General features: G+C 42.6%; 1 protein-coding gene across 1 annotated transcript in view; it reads right to left on the bottom strand.

The window, feature by feature from the left end:
• Window positions 1–16,704, bottom strand: part of TMC1 (transmembrane channel like 1) — a 206,495-nt gene that overhangs the window by 40,571 nt on the left and 149,220 nt on the right. The window contains exons 14-15 of the mRNA XM_080820083.1: window positions 4,255–4,397; window positions 530–674 (exon numbers count right to left, since the gene is read on the bottom strand). Coding sequence (XP_080676209.1) covers window positions 530–674; window positions 4,255–4,397 — 288 coding nt within the window. The remainder of the gene's footprint in view (window positions 1–529; window positions 675–4,254; window positions 4,398–16,704) is intronic.

The following is a 16,704-nucleotide window of genomic DNA, read 5'->3' as shown; positions in this document are numbered from 1 at the left end:
TGATGAGGAATGAAAATGTACACTCTACCTGGGATTCCACAAACCAGGCAGGTATCAGCAGCAAGTAAGAACACGTGAGAGAAAGAAGGGAGAATTCTTATAAACTTGGATCTCATATGAGGACAAACTTCTTTCTAGATTCTCTTTTGATAGTCTTTTTTTTTTTTTTCTGAAGCTCCAAAATAATACCTAAGGGTCACTTTAAATATTGAGCTAGCTTATTCCTGTAAATAATTAGTAAGCCTTATTCTATTATTTAGACTATCTGATTTCCGATTATTAATGGCCTCCTGTTTTCAAGCCAATGGCAGTACTTTTATTACCAAATTTAGAGAAGAAATCGTGCTGTCGTGTGTCATCAGATATTTTCCAATCACAATCAGACCCCTGCCCGGATCCTGGTAGGCAGAAATGATGAGTTAATCTTTCTTTTAATTGTCAGGATACTTCGCTAGCGAAACCGTATGGAATGGCTCTGATTTTCGTCTTGGAAATCCAAAGGCACTGGTCTTGAAGTTGATGCGTTTACCTTAAAGTTCATGGTGATAGAATTGAATTTGTTGTCTGCTGTTTCCGGATTGCCGATCAGGTAGTCCCAGCTCGTGAATACCTTCCAGCTGAAGTTGAATGTGTTGTCTTCACCACCTCCATCATCCCCGATATTTTTGGTCATCCTATAAAAACACAGGGTTTAATCCAGCCCCCTGGATACACAAAGAAAGGGAAAGGGTAGGGAGTAGCAAAACAGTACAATTATAGGTAGCCTGGAGAAGCAGTATCCTGAAAGCATGTATTTTCAAACGAAATTTGTTCTTGGGACCAGAAAATAAAAGTTGATCTTCAAATTTTGGTTTTAATGCTTTAAACTGTTCATTTTCCAGGCCTTTCGAGATTAAAAGACTATGAAGCATTGATGATTTTAACAATTAAACAGGTCCTACAAAAATATGTATTTTTAATTTGTTTTCCTAAACTGTTTTCTTAGCATCATACACTTGGTTCTTAACCTTTTGCGGGATAAGACTCTTTAGAAATCTGACAAAAACCCATGGGTCCCTCCCCAGGAAAAAAAAAAAATATGTGTATATCCTTAAACTTCTAGGAAGCTTTAGCTTATTTCCAGACCCCCCTGCAACTAGGAACGAACTAACCCAGGGCCAGTCAGGAAACTCCTGCATAGATGCAACTCCCACCAAGTACCTCTTTCCGAAGAACAGACTGAATGCATCAAATTTCTCCATACTTTACAACTCTTGAACAAAAGTCAAATTTTTATACAATGTTCATGCCAACTGGTTACATATATCCTAATCTACATATTTTTATATAACTGATTAGAATATGTGTGTGTGTGTATATATATATATACACACACACTTTTTTTTTTTTGCTTGGAGAGCTTAAAATGCATTTACTTACAGTTTATTTCAGTGGTTAAAGATCTATATTCCACTCACTCCACTTCCTTTCTTTTCCCCTTATCACTATAAATAGCAAAATTAAAATTTCATATGATACATATTATAAAATGATCCCATAAGGTTTTGGTTTTCTGAGTATTATAGTGCTATGGAACCAAAAAGGAAAGAAGCACAATGCCATAAAGCTGACATTATAGGTTGGCAGGCATCTCTGAGGTGGCCTACATCCCCTACTATTAGCTTCACTTCTTATAGAGGTTTATATACTTTAAATGTGCAAAGTTATGAAAAAATCACCAAAAATAATTATCCCTTACATCAGTCTATCACTTTGCCCTCTGAAATGGTGTCTGCACATATCACCATGTTTTCCCTTTCTCAACAACTGAACAAAAAGTCAAGGGAGTTAATATTATTCTCTCTTTACAGATGGAGAGAAGCTAAGGGTTAGCATTATGAAGTGATTTGCTGGACACTTTCCAAGAGTTAACCACAGATGTAGGTCAAGGGCTTAGGATCTCTGACTTCACTCTGGTGCCCAAGCTAGGCCTGCATGAGATAGGTTGAATCACATAAAATGCCTCTTTGTAGGTCAAAAGGGGTTGAAATCCAAGATTCTCAATGGTTTAATCGAGGGAGAAGATTTCGTCATTTATATGCCACCATCCATTTCTGCGCTCTCACTGAACAAAGGGCAAGGTTTCAAGTCAAAATGAATGCTTGACATTGAAGTTTTGAATGGAGCTTCCCTGGCAAAATTGTGTGGCTATAGACAGCCTCCCAGATAAGGGAGCATGAGCTGGGCGAGTCCAGAGCACCCAGCATGCAGGCACTGACGAGAAAGAGGGGAAATGATCAAAGAAGGAAGGAAAGACAAAGTGCAGGATTGTAGTACACTTCTGTTCGGAGGTAGCCCTGATACCTATTAAATGTTACATGGAGAGCTCTAGCCCTTGCCCACAGAGAGGCAAAAATGCACATGCCTATGAACATTCTTCTCTTTTCAAGGAGGCTGTAGATTTGAACCACTACTGTGTCTATGAGACGCAACCTCCACGTATCTGTTGCTTTGTTGGGAGGTTGTAGAAAGCAATGGTTGCATTCATGCCTTTGCCTCAACTTCTTGCCTCGGACCCCAAGTTTACATCTCTGTTTACATGCTGGGGTTATTTGTCATTTTACAGATGCATGTGAAAGTTTTTAATTATTCAAATAAGTGACTCCATAAATCCTAAGCCAGCAGGGTCACTGTAATGTAGCCTCTGCTCAAAAGAAAGTCAGGAAGAGGAAGGGGATTGAAAGGGAGGTAGGAAGCAACTCTCTAGAAGCTCACAGGGTAAGCCTGCTACACAAGGGGAAAAAAATTATAGCAGGGGCTGTGCTCTACTAAAGAGCACACGTTACACTCTAGAGAAAGAAGAAACTGCAGCAAATATTTGGCTGTGAAGGCTAACACCCAATACATGGATAACATCTGCATAACCTGAGGATGTAATATGTATATTATATTCTATATTGGCCACAACCACTGTTTGCTCCTTAGTTTACAGGCTGTTTCTTCAACTGAGCATCCTGGGGGCAGAGATTTTATTTTGTTTACCATTAAATTCTCAGATACTAGATAGCCCTTGAGATTGCCCACACTAATTGCCCATAGTAATTGCTCAATAAAGTTATTAAATAAATGAGTAAATATATGAATTCTGATTTTGGAAATCAAGTTAGCTCAAAACAATTCTCCCAAGACCTCTGTAACAAAACTGGCCCCTCTGATTTTAGTTTTGGCAAATCCAAAAGCTTAAAAGAGAAGAAACAGTACAGACTGGGGAATATGGTAATACTTTACCAGGTAGACAGATAGATACCTTACATTTAGGATCCCGGGTTACATTTGGATAGGTAGATGAATACTGTGGATGTGGGGTCTTGAAAACGAAATATGACAGTGTCTTCTGGTGGAACCAGTTTGGCAGAGATAAGGCATAAAGTTTGTCACAGACCATTCCAAAGAGCTCCTGCTTGGGGTGACCTGGACCCTCGGGCAGAGGACCTTTCCTGAGATGAAGCAAAAGGCCAATTCACCTTGTTCACTGTCCAGCAGAAGGGTCAGGACACTGATCTCTCAAATCTCTCCAGACTTCCATGCTAGCTCAGAGAACTGGCTCACGGATTATGGAGATGACTCATAGCCCCAGATGCAGGTTTCTGCTGTGTCTTTAAATGGGTTGTTACACATGCTTCGTCAGTTCTCTGATGAAATTCTTCTCCATGCTCTAATAAATGTTCTTCCAGACAGACCATGACTCTGCAGTTGATGGTGATAGCCTTGTTGGGGGCCATTCGTTTTCTCTGTCGTACACGGTTGATTTTTTCTTTTCTTTTTTTTTTTTTTTTTTTTTGGTTGAGTGACTACTTTGGTTCTGTTTTGTTTTTTTAATGAGCACAGAATAACAGATTCTGCCTACTGAGCTGATCCTGCAACTTGCAAACCTCTCTGCACACAAAGAAAGGGGGGCCAGCAGCTATTTCCCTGCCTTGTTTGCAACATGGAGTCATACCTTGAAGTTCAAAAAGGCGTGTCTTCAAAATTGGTTTAGACACAAGATAGGAGTGCAACCCAGTGAGATGATCTAAAGACCTGAGCTTGTGTTCAACCCTTTTGTTTGGGGAATGTCATAGTCTAACATTAGTGTTGGTATTAAAACCACATTTTATCTCTTACAGATTCATATCCTCTCGATATAAAATAAAAATTATATTCCATTCTTAAATTAATGATACTATTTGAGTCCAGAAATCATGGCTCACTTCCCAAGAGGCCAGTGAAACTTACGCTTTAAGGACAACCAGAAAGCTGTAGCCAATGGACATGATCCCCACCAGAAAATAGGAGAGCGGCAGCCTGAAATTCATCCATCCAATTGTTCGTTTATTGTCATAATAGCCATAAAAGAGGATGGAGTATTGCGCCAAGCCCTAAAATCCAACAACAAAGCCACTTAGCAGATGTTATAAAGAGCAACTCAAAGAAAAAAAGATTGACTTTTAAGAGAAACAACAAAATGGCATTAATTTTCAAACTTGGGAGTTGAGTCCTATTGTTTTTGCTTCATAGAGCAAATGTTTCAGCTGCCACATTGATTGGCAGCCTCTTGGTTTACTTGAAATTCAGGGACTTCTAAATAGGCCAAATTTTTAACCAAACATAGGCTTGCTCAGCTGTGGAGCCATTACCGTGAAATGCCCATTGATTGAAACATCAAAACACACTTCATGGTGTCATTAGATTTACAATTTTAAGAGCTTGCTTAACATTTGGGGAGGATCAGAAACGTGTTTCCTCAAAGTGTCATGGCAAGTTTCCACTTCCAGTCACCTGAGCCACAGCTAGACTGCTTCTCCTGGAATCACTGAGGCTGTGTGTCAGCTCACACTCAGCTCACTTTGAGCAAAGGTAAAGAGCAGGTGAGAGGCCAAGGGAACAGATCTGCACAACCTTGTGCCCATCAAGACTATGAGAGCATTCTCCCAGAGCAAGTGTGTTTATTCATGCAATTACGCGCTCTTTCCTTAATATTATCTGCCAGATAATTAGAATTACCCTCTCCCTAGCTACCTGGGTAACCCTCTTTACACAGGGAACATTGGCATATTCTGATGCTCTTTCCTCTGTCATGGTCTTCATCTTTCTCTCCTCAAATTCACTGTTTTTCACTCTCAGCTTGGAAGCACGTTTCGGTGTTACTACATTTCCACTGCCACAGCTCCCCTCTGACTTCATCTCTCTGGCGGTAACTTGAAATTACTGTGTGTTGTGAAGTGAGACAATAACAACTTGCCAATGCGAGGTTTCCTCTGGAGATCAAGTGAGTCACCCTGGAATCTTAGAAAGCCCAATTGGCTACCTCTAAATTCATTTATGCACAGCCAGGGACTTTAAGGCCCACTTAAAGTGGGGAGGCAGGGTGGAAAAAAAAGAGGAGAAAATCCCCCAGATGCTGATTCCCCAAAGGAAGATTTAAGAGAAGCAATTTAGAAAATTGCCTTAAATGGAGATCATGCCTAGCTCAAAACAGAGGCCAAAAAAGATCTGGAATAATTATTGCTTTTGAGATTTGCAGCAAGTTTGTGTTTTAATACTGTGTAAGAATTAGTAGGCAAAATCTCAGAAGAAAGGAAGAAAGTCTCAGGAGAGCTCATGGGCTTTGAGTAGGGTCAGGATGGAATGAGTGGGATATAGGGATATAGGTAAAAATGGAAGTGTTTCCCCACACCACACCTGCCTTTGTCTGCATTTTTTTTTTTTTCAGCTCAAGAAAAAAGAAATCCTACCCAAAAGAAAAATCTGGGGCTAAAGAACTAGCAGAAACCTCAGACTGGGGAAGCACATGGGCTAATCTCATGACCCAAAGAAGAAACCACATAGAGAGGGACTGGTCAACTGCCCAAGACCCAAAAGTCATCCCAGGAGAATAATCACTGGGAGGATCTCCCTCACCCAGTTCAGTGACATCTTCTTGTTTCACATTCATCTAGTTTAAAACTCTGCTTCCTCTCAGCTATTGTAAATCCAGTCTCCTCCACCTGTCCCGAACCTTCAGGCTGGCCTTCCTGTCCCAGAGCAACAATAAGAGAACCTAGTTAGGATAGGCACTTGCCTCTTGTCTGTTTTAAAGATATCCTATTTATTTTTTTTTGCCCATGAGGACAACACATATCATTTTCCAAACTCTTCCATTTTCCCCTGCAAATGACCCTCACTTCATTTCCTTGCTGTTATCCCCATGCTTGGTGACAATGCAATAACATCAATCAATACATTTCTTTGAACGTTTAGCATTTGCCAAACACGTTCCCTCATCTCACAGAATCCCTACCAGAACCCTCTGAGGTTGCTCCTGTTAGGGGCAATGGGTCTTCCTCCACTCTTGGTGTTGCCTTCCGTGAGGGCAAGACCCATAAATGTAACACCCGCAGCTTCTCCCCACTTTCTCATGCTGTCCCCTCACACTAATCTGATAGCAGAGCATGGAGGAAGAAGTGGGGATGACGCAGGCCACCTCTCCTCTCTATCCTGCGACAGCACACGCTATGCCCTACCCCTGGAGGGAGCATTCTGTCCTGGGCTGGGGCTGCTGTGTAGGAAGTTCTGGCTGTGAAGCTCACGTGCCCACAGAAAGATGCCACATTTTTTCATATCAACTTTAACAATAATACAGGCAACATGTTGACCTCCGTCTGTCTAACGCTTTCTCTTATTCCTGATCAGTTCACAACCTGGTTAAACAAGGTAGTGGGTGTTATCTACCATGATTCCCCCACTCAGCAAAGACTCAACAGCCCTATTCCTACTTTGCAGATAAAGAAACTGATCTTTAGAGAGGTTAAGTGCATGTTCACATAGCCAGCAAGTGACAGTCTAAACTTTAACTGGGTCTGATTCAAATCCATGTTCTTCGTAACTCAACAAGCTCTACTGCTTCTCCTATGCTTTGTTTTTCACCCCTTTTATCATGCTAGCACCATTCCTTCCCAGTGAAACAAAGACACAAGAAACCCTCCCAACCCAGTAGGGTCTTTTGACCTACGCCTCTGGATTGATCCATGGTGGTACCAGGACCTCCTGAGAAGGACCTGAACACCCCTTCTGAAGACTCCAAAAGGCCTCACCTCCATGTACTTGAACACTACAACCTGATGTCACTTTCCAGTTTATAATGGCAGCACTGGGATTAAGAGACACCTCCAACACAACAGGAAAGGAGCAAGTAGATAGACAACTAGCATCTGGTGAACTTGTTAGGTTAGCACAATAGCTACTGGGCCAGATGGCTCATCTGGTGTGTGTACCATTCAATGCTTGGCATTTTATAACTATTAGATGGCAACCCAAAGGGATAAGGTTGGTTTTGGGGGGGTGGGGAATCCTGATGATTTCACAAGGGTTTCTTCAGTTTGCCTACGACTCCATGTGCCATCAAGCATGTAAATAAAAGAGGCGCTACTGAGAACACAATTTTAAAAAAGCTTTATCCAATGCATCTTAGTAGCATACTGAAGGGTGACTTAGTAGCATACTGAAGCCCTCCCCTTCCACCCCGTGGGCCCCCCACACTCCACACATCTTTCCCTTTCCCTTAAAACTCCAACAGCAGACATCTGGAAGTGACTAAAATAGCAATGACTCCTAGCCTAGCCAAAGTTCTATTCAGTTTCCATGTCAGCGCACACGGCTTTCCCTGTGGGAGCACTCTCCCCCCCCAAAAATCTGTGACAGAGAAGCCATAGTCAGAGCCAAGTTTCAAATGAGCACGAAACATTCCCATCCAACCCTGGGTTCCATGCTTGCACACTGTCTATTAAGAGTCTTGTTTCTGTTTGAGTGCTGTAGCTGGTCTTCGTTCACAGTCACCGACACGTTTCCCCCAGAAAGAGAATGTTGTGATGATGTTGCTAGGAATCAACTCATGTATTTGTTTGGCTAACTAACTTTTTATTGAGAATTGACTACTTGCCAAACATGATGTGTAGAGGGAGTAAAGATCCCGGATGGCTGAGGCGCCTGCAAAACGTCCTCTTCATGACTATCGGTCACCTGAAATTATATTAGAACCCCACCCCTTTGGCATCTCTCACGATGGCAAATAAGCCGTCACTGCGAAACACGACATTCCATCCCCAGGATGGTAAATGAGTTTCAGCACCCTTAGCAACTCTTTTCAGTTTGTAATAACTGCCAGACCACGGTTTTGGGGGGAAAAAGAAATCTTGAAGTCAAAACTGGTGGGAGGAAAAGAAGGTATAATTTCTGACCGTGCCTGCTGAGGGCATTTGAAGGGAGGGGGCAGCACACCATGGCCTACGTTCCTACCCTTCTCTGTACCATTACCAGTCATTTATATCTTAGCGTTAAAGAAAGTTGCAAGTCCAGACGTAAGATAGGACGTGACATCACTTAATATCTCATAAAGCAGACAGAAGCAAGGAGTGAGAAGGCTAAAAAACCCCTACCACAAACCTCAGCTAACTTCACAAGGACGGCAGCCAGCCCGGCACCTACGTGTACGTGCTGAGATCCTGCCCGTGGCTGCCTTCTTTCCTTCCGCCCAGACTCCCCAAGCTTCCACCTCAAGCTTTGCTCACCTCCCTTTGCCTTTCTTTTTTACTGCAACCCAGATCTGGGAGTGTGAAACTGACACTCTATGGCTCTTAGCTGGGGAGCATGTAGATTACAAAGAGGAAGCTGGGCTGAGTCTTTGCAGAACTTCTGGTTTTCAATACTTGGAATTAACTACCTGTCTACAGGCCTGTAGTCCTGAACTCCCACCCTCAAAAAGCCGTGAAGTAGACAGTTGCTTCTAGTGGGCATCCTTGGATCAGCACCCTCATCTCTCGGCCGCCTTCCCAGAGAACTCACGTTGTTGGTGCCCTGTTCCCCTTTCTGGCTTGTGGATACCATGCCCTCTCTGCCAGGGCTCCCTCTTCTCTCTTGTCCTTCTAAGAAATGGACATTTTCATGACTTAAGTGCCCATGAATAGGCATTTAAGGAAAGAAATGCTTATTAAACATCTACCATATGCCAGGCATCGTGCAAGTGCTTTACACACACAACTTTATTTACTTTTTAATACCAACCAGCTAGTTAGGTGTTAATACTACTATTTTACACATGACAGTTAAGAAGATCAGAGTGGTTATCTTACTGTCTCACAGGTTAAGCAGCAGGATTCAGACTGAGGTCTGTCTAAATCCCATGACGGGGTTCTTCTCACTATGTGACACTGCATTTTAAACTGTGTGGGCTTCCGTAAAGAGCATTTCCATTTGTCCTTTCTGTGCCATGGTCCACAACTGACACTAATGCTGGGAATTCTAGCTAATATGCCCAGGGCCCTATATATATCTTATTTCACTTGGCTATCACACAGAAACCCTGAACTCAAGAAGCTCTCCCAAGCCTCCTTCTTCCTCCTCTCTCAGGGTATGACACCAAACCTATCTCTCATCTCAGTCAGTAACCTGGGTATTTCATTATCTTCCCACTTTCACCTGTAAGTCACCTGCAGTTACTAGCTGAATCCTGTAGTTTTTGTCTCACGATCCTATGTGACTCTGATCCCTTCTCTGTACACCACTGCCATTCACAGCCCTCTCGTCCTCCATCTCATACCAAATCCAACCAAGTCCATCTCATATTCACACAGAACCTTCTGAAGGGAAAACGACCACATTTCCAGCCTACTTGACAACTTTCTGTGCTCTCCACTGCCTATAGAATAAAAGTCTGACTCCTTTGCAAAATGAATGAAACTGTCTTCCTTGAGGACACCCACCTTTAATATGCCAAACACCAGCTAAACACCAGCTTTGCTGAATTACTCATGGGTATTGAGTGTATGACACCATTTCCTGCCTCCGTGCCTTGGTGCATGCAGATCCCTCTGCTTGGAATGCTGTTCCCAGCGATCCTCCCCATTTCAGAATCTAGTTTATTCCTACTGTTCCTTTAAAACCAGTTCAAACTACCTCTGTAAATCCTTTACTGACCCCTAGACCAGAGCTCCTTGTTCCTGGGAAATGGTTATTTCCTTCAGGTGCACAGAGCTCCACCTCGTGAAATACTCCCCAGGCGCCCACTATCCCTCTACTCACTCCCTCCCAGGAAAGGCAGAGTGACTTCTCGGGTCCATACTTTTGGAATGAATTAGCTATAGCTGCCTAGCCCAAATATAACTTTCTTCCTGTAGGAAATAAGCTTTCCCAGGATAAGATGGACCAATTTGGAGTCCCATATTAGCAGGCCCATTTGGCTAAGACTCTCAGATTAGTTCTCCCATTTGGCCCCCACTAGTAATGAATGTGAAATTTTGGTGCCCATCTGCCTCCCCTTTCAAACAAATTATTCATAACTCAAATGGAAAACAGAGTTACTGCTTTACTGGGTCCTCTCAGGTCTCCAGTAAGCTGAACTCCAGTGAAGTGTCACACAGAACCCTCCCTCCCTTATGCCTCCATGTGCCTAGGACACGTTTCTGTTAGCTTGAGGATGTCCCATCATATGGCAATTGTTTGTTTGCACATCCAATTAAACCAAAAGGTCCCTGTGGGCAGGGAAAAAATATTAGTTATCTTTGCATTCCCAGCATGTCACACTCAATTTATGTTTGCGGAATGACTGAATGAACAGAAAAATTGCTTCTGGTGGTCATTAGCAATCCTCAGTGAGATTAAGCTCTTTCAAATTATCATCTAAACCACCTTTTTCTGTTTTTCTTCTCCCTGCTACCCACTTTAATAAAAGAGAGTAAATCATTCAAGATAGTAACATGATGATAACAATCTTATGTTGGGATTTAATGAATCAAAACACCAAGAAAGTGTCTGAGAAACACTAATGCTGCCAAAACTCCTTAATTTTGTTCTACTAATTGCCTAAAACTCTTAGAAAATAAGAAATTCTCAGTACTATAAAATGAGCTTCTACATACAGGTTATTCCCAAATGGGAAAAACGGTCTTTTGTTTCACAAGGTGGAGATTAAAAGCATTGTATTATGGGGTTTTGTTGTTTAATTGACTACTGGTCTTCTACATCTGTCTACTAGTTCTGTAAAGTAATGAAAAATGAAGCATCATAAATTCATATATGAGAAGAGATGTACCTGGTTATATGGATATAGCCCATACTGGGAATTATCTTACCTCATTTTATCTATTTTATTTTTTTTTCATTTTATCTATTTTAAAAGGAGTTTTTGAACAAATGAAAATACAAAAAAAAAGTGGAGAAAATAAACTATTTGAAAAAAAAATGAAGTTCAGAAAATTTCAATCCTACATGAGCAGCATATATTTTATTTCAAACATTTAAGATCGATGAATGTAATTAATTTCAAGTACAATGTATAAGTACTCTACTGGAGGTCCATGATGCTGGAACGTGGGACAGAGTTTTTACTGAACTGTTTTCAAGTGTTTGCAACTTTAAATAATCTATTGTCACAGCAGACATATCAGACTCAAAATCTGGTGCCATTTGTTTGTTGGGATATGGGATAATTTAGTAGACTGTGAAGTTCTAATCTGACTTGATGGCTCAGCCTTTAATCTATTAAGTTGGCAGCTAATATTTACATATCAGCAAATTCCTACCAGGCAAACTGAGCTCTTCCAAAAAAGTCTTAGTCTCTCCGCTTTCTGATATTTATCGACATGTGATGCTCTCACATATCGACAGACTCTTCCTTGATGTCCTCATATCCAATTTCCTCCTGTTTCATTGACCTTTTTTTTTTTTTTTTTTTTTTTTTTTTTTAAAGATTTTATTTATTCATGCGACACAGAGAGAGAGATCACAAGTAGGCAGAGAGACAGGCAGAGAGAGAGGAGGAAGCAGGCTCCCCGCTGTGCAGAGAGCCCGATGTGGGGCTCGATCCCAGGACCCTGAGATCACGACCTGAGCCGAAGGCAGAGGCTTAACCCACTGAGCCACCCAGGCGCCCCTCATTGACCTTTTTTTTTAAATAGGATAATGCCTTTATATATATATATATATATATATATATATATTTTTAAGATTTTATTTATTTGACAGAGATCGCAAGTAGGCAGAGAGGCAGGCAGAGAGAGAGGAGGAAGCAGGCTCCCTGCCGAGCAGAGAGCCCGATGCGGGGCTCGATCCAAGGACCCTGAGATCATGACCTGAGCCGAAGGCAGAGGCTTAACCCACTGAGCCACCCAGGCGCCCCTGTTTCATTGACCTTTTTAAGTTACAAGTTTTATAATGCCGCTACTCACCCACCACTCACCTGAATTACTTTCACCTGCTCTGAGAAAAAGAGTGTCATGGCCCAGATTCCAGAGGGCCCCCTATGTCTTGATACCACTGTAAGGCCATCCACCCCAATGCCCCTTCATCTAGTTTCACTAACCTCCATCAGTGCCTTGAGTAGGTCAACCTTCTCCCATAACAGGTCCTTTGACTCGCTAGGCTCGTTTTCTCGAATGCCTCTCCCCTCTCTCAGATTGGGAGCTGAGACTGATTCCTCAGAGCTGAACTCAAATCTTACATTCTCCGAAGAATTTCTGCTCTCCTCTACCTCCCTGTCTTAGGCTGCAAACCAGGTCAGGATCTCTGTTACACGTTCTCGATACTGTTTACCTTTCTTCTGTGGTACCTGTCACAGTCATAGTTACATTTATTTTTGTGATTATTTGATTACTCTGCTAGACTTTCAATGTCAGAGGGCAGAGACCTTGTTGGGTTTTGCTCACCTTTGCTTGATGCCTGCCACACGGCCTGGCATCTGACAAATGCAGAGTAAGTGTTCACTAAATTAATGAATGGAAGACCCAGTTCTGTGATCACATCCAAAGAAGGGATGCTATTTTTGTGTTGCAAGTGTGACATCAGGATCATAGGCATCCCAAAACTTGACAAAAAGAAAAAGGCCGGCTCTGGTTTGGCCAGGTGCAGCTTGAGGGAGATGGTGAAAACCAAAAGTGGCTGCTGAATTAAAGAAAGCATGGATAGACAAGAAGACCCTAAGGGACCAGTGTCACCAGTCTACAGAATAAAAGGACACCAAGAAGGCTAAAAGCGGACCCAGGGATCTCTTCTGTCATAAGCTATTGACACGTAGGAGTAGCAGATTAAGAGGCCTATGAGTGAGAGCAGAATTTGAGATGCCTGTTCTCTTAATCAGACCTAACAAGCCTATTAAACCAGAGAAACCTGTACCAGACATGGAGGAAGTAAAGCAAATATGGGAGCCAGGGACGAAGAGCCTTTGGTTGCCACCAGTCCCAGCACCACATGCCTGAGCAGCACCCACCCTGTTCAGTGAAGTCTTCTAAGGAGTCTCACTACAGATACAGAGAAGATCCTTACCCCTTCCAATCACAGGATCTCTATTCCAGGCAAGAGCCACATGTCTGGGTAGGACTTGGTAATCTACAGGCTTAGCTTTGTCCCCAAGAGGCTTAGCAGTCTGGCTTGGGGTCATACTTTCGCTGTAACCCAAAGATTGTTTATCGGGGCACCTGGGTGGCTCAGTGGGTTAAAGCCTCTGCCTTCGGCTCAGATCATGATCCCAGGGTCCTGGGATCGAGCCCCACATCAGGCTCTCTGCTCTGCAGGGAGCCTGCTTCCCCCTCTCTCTCTGCCTGCCTCTCTGCCGACTGGTGATCTCTGTCTGTCAAATAAATAAATAAAATCTTTAAAAAAAAAAAAAAGATTGTTTATCATCTAGCGTTCAGTCTCTGCCAAGCTGGCCCTAGGTGAGGCTGAGACAATGCCGGAAACAAAGAGGTCACGCTGGTTACTGGAAGCTCGTTGAAACGAAGTCGGAGCAGCAGAGCACATCAGGAACAGTTCTGATCTGAAGCAGAGAAACCAAGTCACATTTTCAGAGCCTGGCAACACACAGGTGTGCTGCTCAGAGAGCATTCAGGACACGGCCTCTAGATGCCACCACTTGGGATCAAGCAGCTTGGAACACAATGTGCTGGTCCAGAGACCACATCCTCCCAGGTGGCCCCTGATCCAAAATGATGAGAAATGCTAGAGCCAGTGATACGGGATTTCTCCAATGGACATACTTTGCTTGGAGATTCACCATTTGACTGGCCAAGACCTTCTCCAGAACTGTACTGCAGACTGAAATTCTTCCTGCTCAATCTTTAGCCCCCTTCTCTCCCTTCACAGGAATGAGACTAGCTTTCCTAACAGGAGACTCTTCCCACCTACTTGTGCTCTCTCTCCCCATTCTTGTTGGTAGATATTTTCCCCCAAAACATATCCTGTATCTAATACTGTCTTGATGTCCATTTCTTAGGAAACCCAAAATGAAGGGTATTTGCCCCTTCAAAGAAGTACTCTGTGCACTGAGAGTGGTAATATAAATTGGTGTAGTCACTACAGAAAATGGTAGAGAGGTTCCTCAAATAATTAAAAATAAAAATACCATAGGGTCCAGTAATTCCACAGATGGGTATTTTTCTGAAGAAAATGAAAAAGTAACTTGAAAATATATCTGTACCCCCATGTCATTGCAGCATTATTTACAATAGCCAAGATATGGAAGCAATCTAAGTGTTTGTCAATGGATGAATGGACAAAAAAAAAAGTGGGGTGGGTGCGAGTGTGGGTGTTGGGGGGGGGTGTATAATGCAATATTATTCAGCCATAAAAAGGAAGGAAATCTGGTAGCAGTATGGATGGACCCTGGGCATTATGCTAAGTAAAATAAGACAGAGAAAGACAAAGAATGTGTAATCTCACTTGTATGTAGAATCTCAAAGAAAAGGGAAAAGAAAAAGAAAAAAGAAAAGAACAAGCTCATAGATACAGAGAATAGACTAGTGGTTGCCAGAGGCAGAAGGTGGGAGATGCGCACAATGAGGGAAGGAAGTAATAAGGTACAGATTTCTAGCTATAAGATAAAGAAGTCATGGGGATGCAATGTAGAACATGGAGACTACAGTTACTAATTCTGTATTGCATATTTGAAAACTGCTAAGACAGTAAATCTTAAAAGTTCTCATCACAAGAAGAATTCTGTAGCTGTGTATGTTGACAGATGTTAACCAGTCTTATTGTGGAGATCATTTCATGATATATACAAATATTGAATCATTATGCTGTACACCTGAAACTAATATAGTGCTGTATGTCAATTACACCTCCGTAAAAAAAGGGGGTACTCCCTGAAAATAAAGATGCATTTGAACTACTGAAATATCCCTTAAAAAAAGATGTTATTCCATATGTATATCACAAAAATATCTCTTCTAAATGTGGCCAGTACAATATGAGATGAAGGAAACTCAGAGAACTGACATATGTCTGTGAGGAGACACTGTCGCTCTGGAAGGTTATTATTTAGAAGAACAGTTGCTGCCGACAAAATCAGGAAGGAAGCTGCTGTTTGAAAACATTCAGAATGTCTGCTACAGTTTCCTCTGAGGACAGACTTCAAGGACGATATACGGCACAAGTGAGCAGGGCAGAAGGAATCAGCTTGGGGTGTGTTAGAAGCAAACCAACAATGTGACATTAAAATCAGCCCCATTTTACCTTGAATTTCAGTACCTCCTTTAATTACCTGTGCTGTGTTTGGCAAACTGACCAACCTCTCTGAGTCCAAATTCCCTCAACTATAAAAAGATCACTGGAGCTCCTGGATGGCTCAATTGGTTAAGCCTCTGTCTTTGGCTCAGGTCATGATCCCGGGGTCCTGGGATGGAGCCCCGCATTGGCCTTCCTGCTCAGTGGGGAGCCTCCTCCTCCCTCTCCCTTTGCCCCTCCCCCAGCCTGTGTGCACACTCTCCCTCTCTCCCTGTCAAATAAATAAAATCTTTAAAATAATTTTTTTAAAGATTTTATTTATTTATTTGTCAGAGAGAGAGAGAGAGGGAGAGAGAGCAAACGAGCACAGGCAGGCAGAGTGGCAGGCAGAGGCAGAGGGAGAAGCAGGCTCCCTGCTGAGCAAGAAGCCCGATGCGGGACTCGATCCCAGGACGCTGGGATCATGACCTGAGCCGAAGGCAGCTGCTTAACCAACTGAGCCACCCACGCGTCCCAAAAATCTTTAAAATAATTTAAAAAATAAAAAGATTATTTTTTTTAAGATTTTATTTATTTATTTGAGAGAGAGAAAGCGGGTGGGGATGTGCAGAAGGAGCACAGGGAGAGGGATAAGCAGACTCTGTGCTGAGCGTGGAGCCCAACACAGGGCCCACTCTGGGACCCCAAGATCATGACTTCAGCAGAAATCAAGAGCCTGATGCGCAACCAACTGAGCCACCCAGGCACCCCTATAAGAAGATTATTGATCTTCACGGGGCACCTGGGTGGCTCAGTGGGTTAAAGCTTCTGTCTTCAGCTCAGGTCATGATCCCAGGGTCCTGGGATCAAGCCCTGCATTGGGCTCTCTGCTCAGCAGGGAGCCTGCTTCCCTCCCTCTCTCTTTGCCTGCCTCTCTGCCCACTTGTGATCTCTGTCTGTCAAATAAATAAATAAAATCTTAAAAAAAAAAAAAACTAAACAGCCTATAGGATGTTTAAAAAAAAAAGATTATGGATCTTCATTCTGAAGGGTTGCTATGAAGATGAAATTTAATGTATGTGCCTACTTAACATGATAGGTGTTAACTCTCCTCTTCTGTCCCTTCTAGGGCTTCATCCCACCAACATCTATGCTGACCGACAGAAAAGGGGAGGCAAAGTTCACTCACCATTTATCCGCACGCAATGTACAAGATGTTCACAAGCTGGAAAACTG

This window comes from Martes martes, assembly GCF_963455335.1.
Source record: "Martes martes genome assembly, chromosome: 12".
NCBI classification, from domain to species: domain Eukaryota; kingdom Metazoa; phylum Chordata; class Mammalia; order Carnivora; family Mustelidae; genus Martes; species Martes martes.
This window is presented reverse-complemented; position numbering and strand designations above follow the sequence as displayed.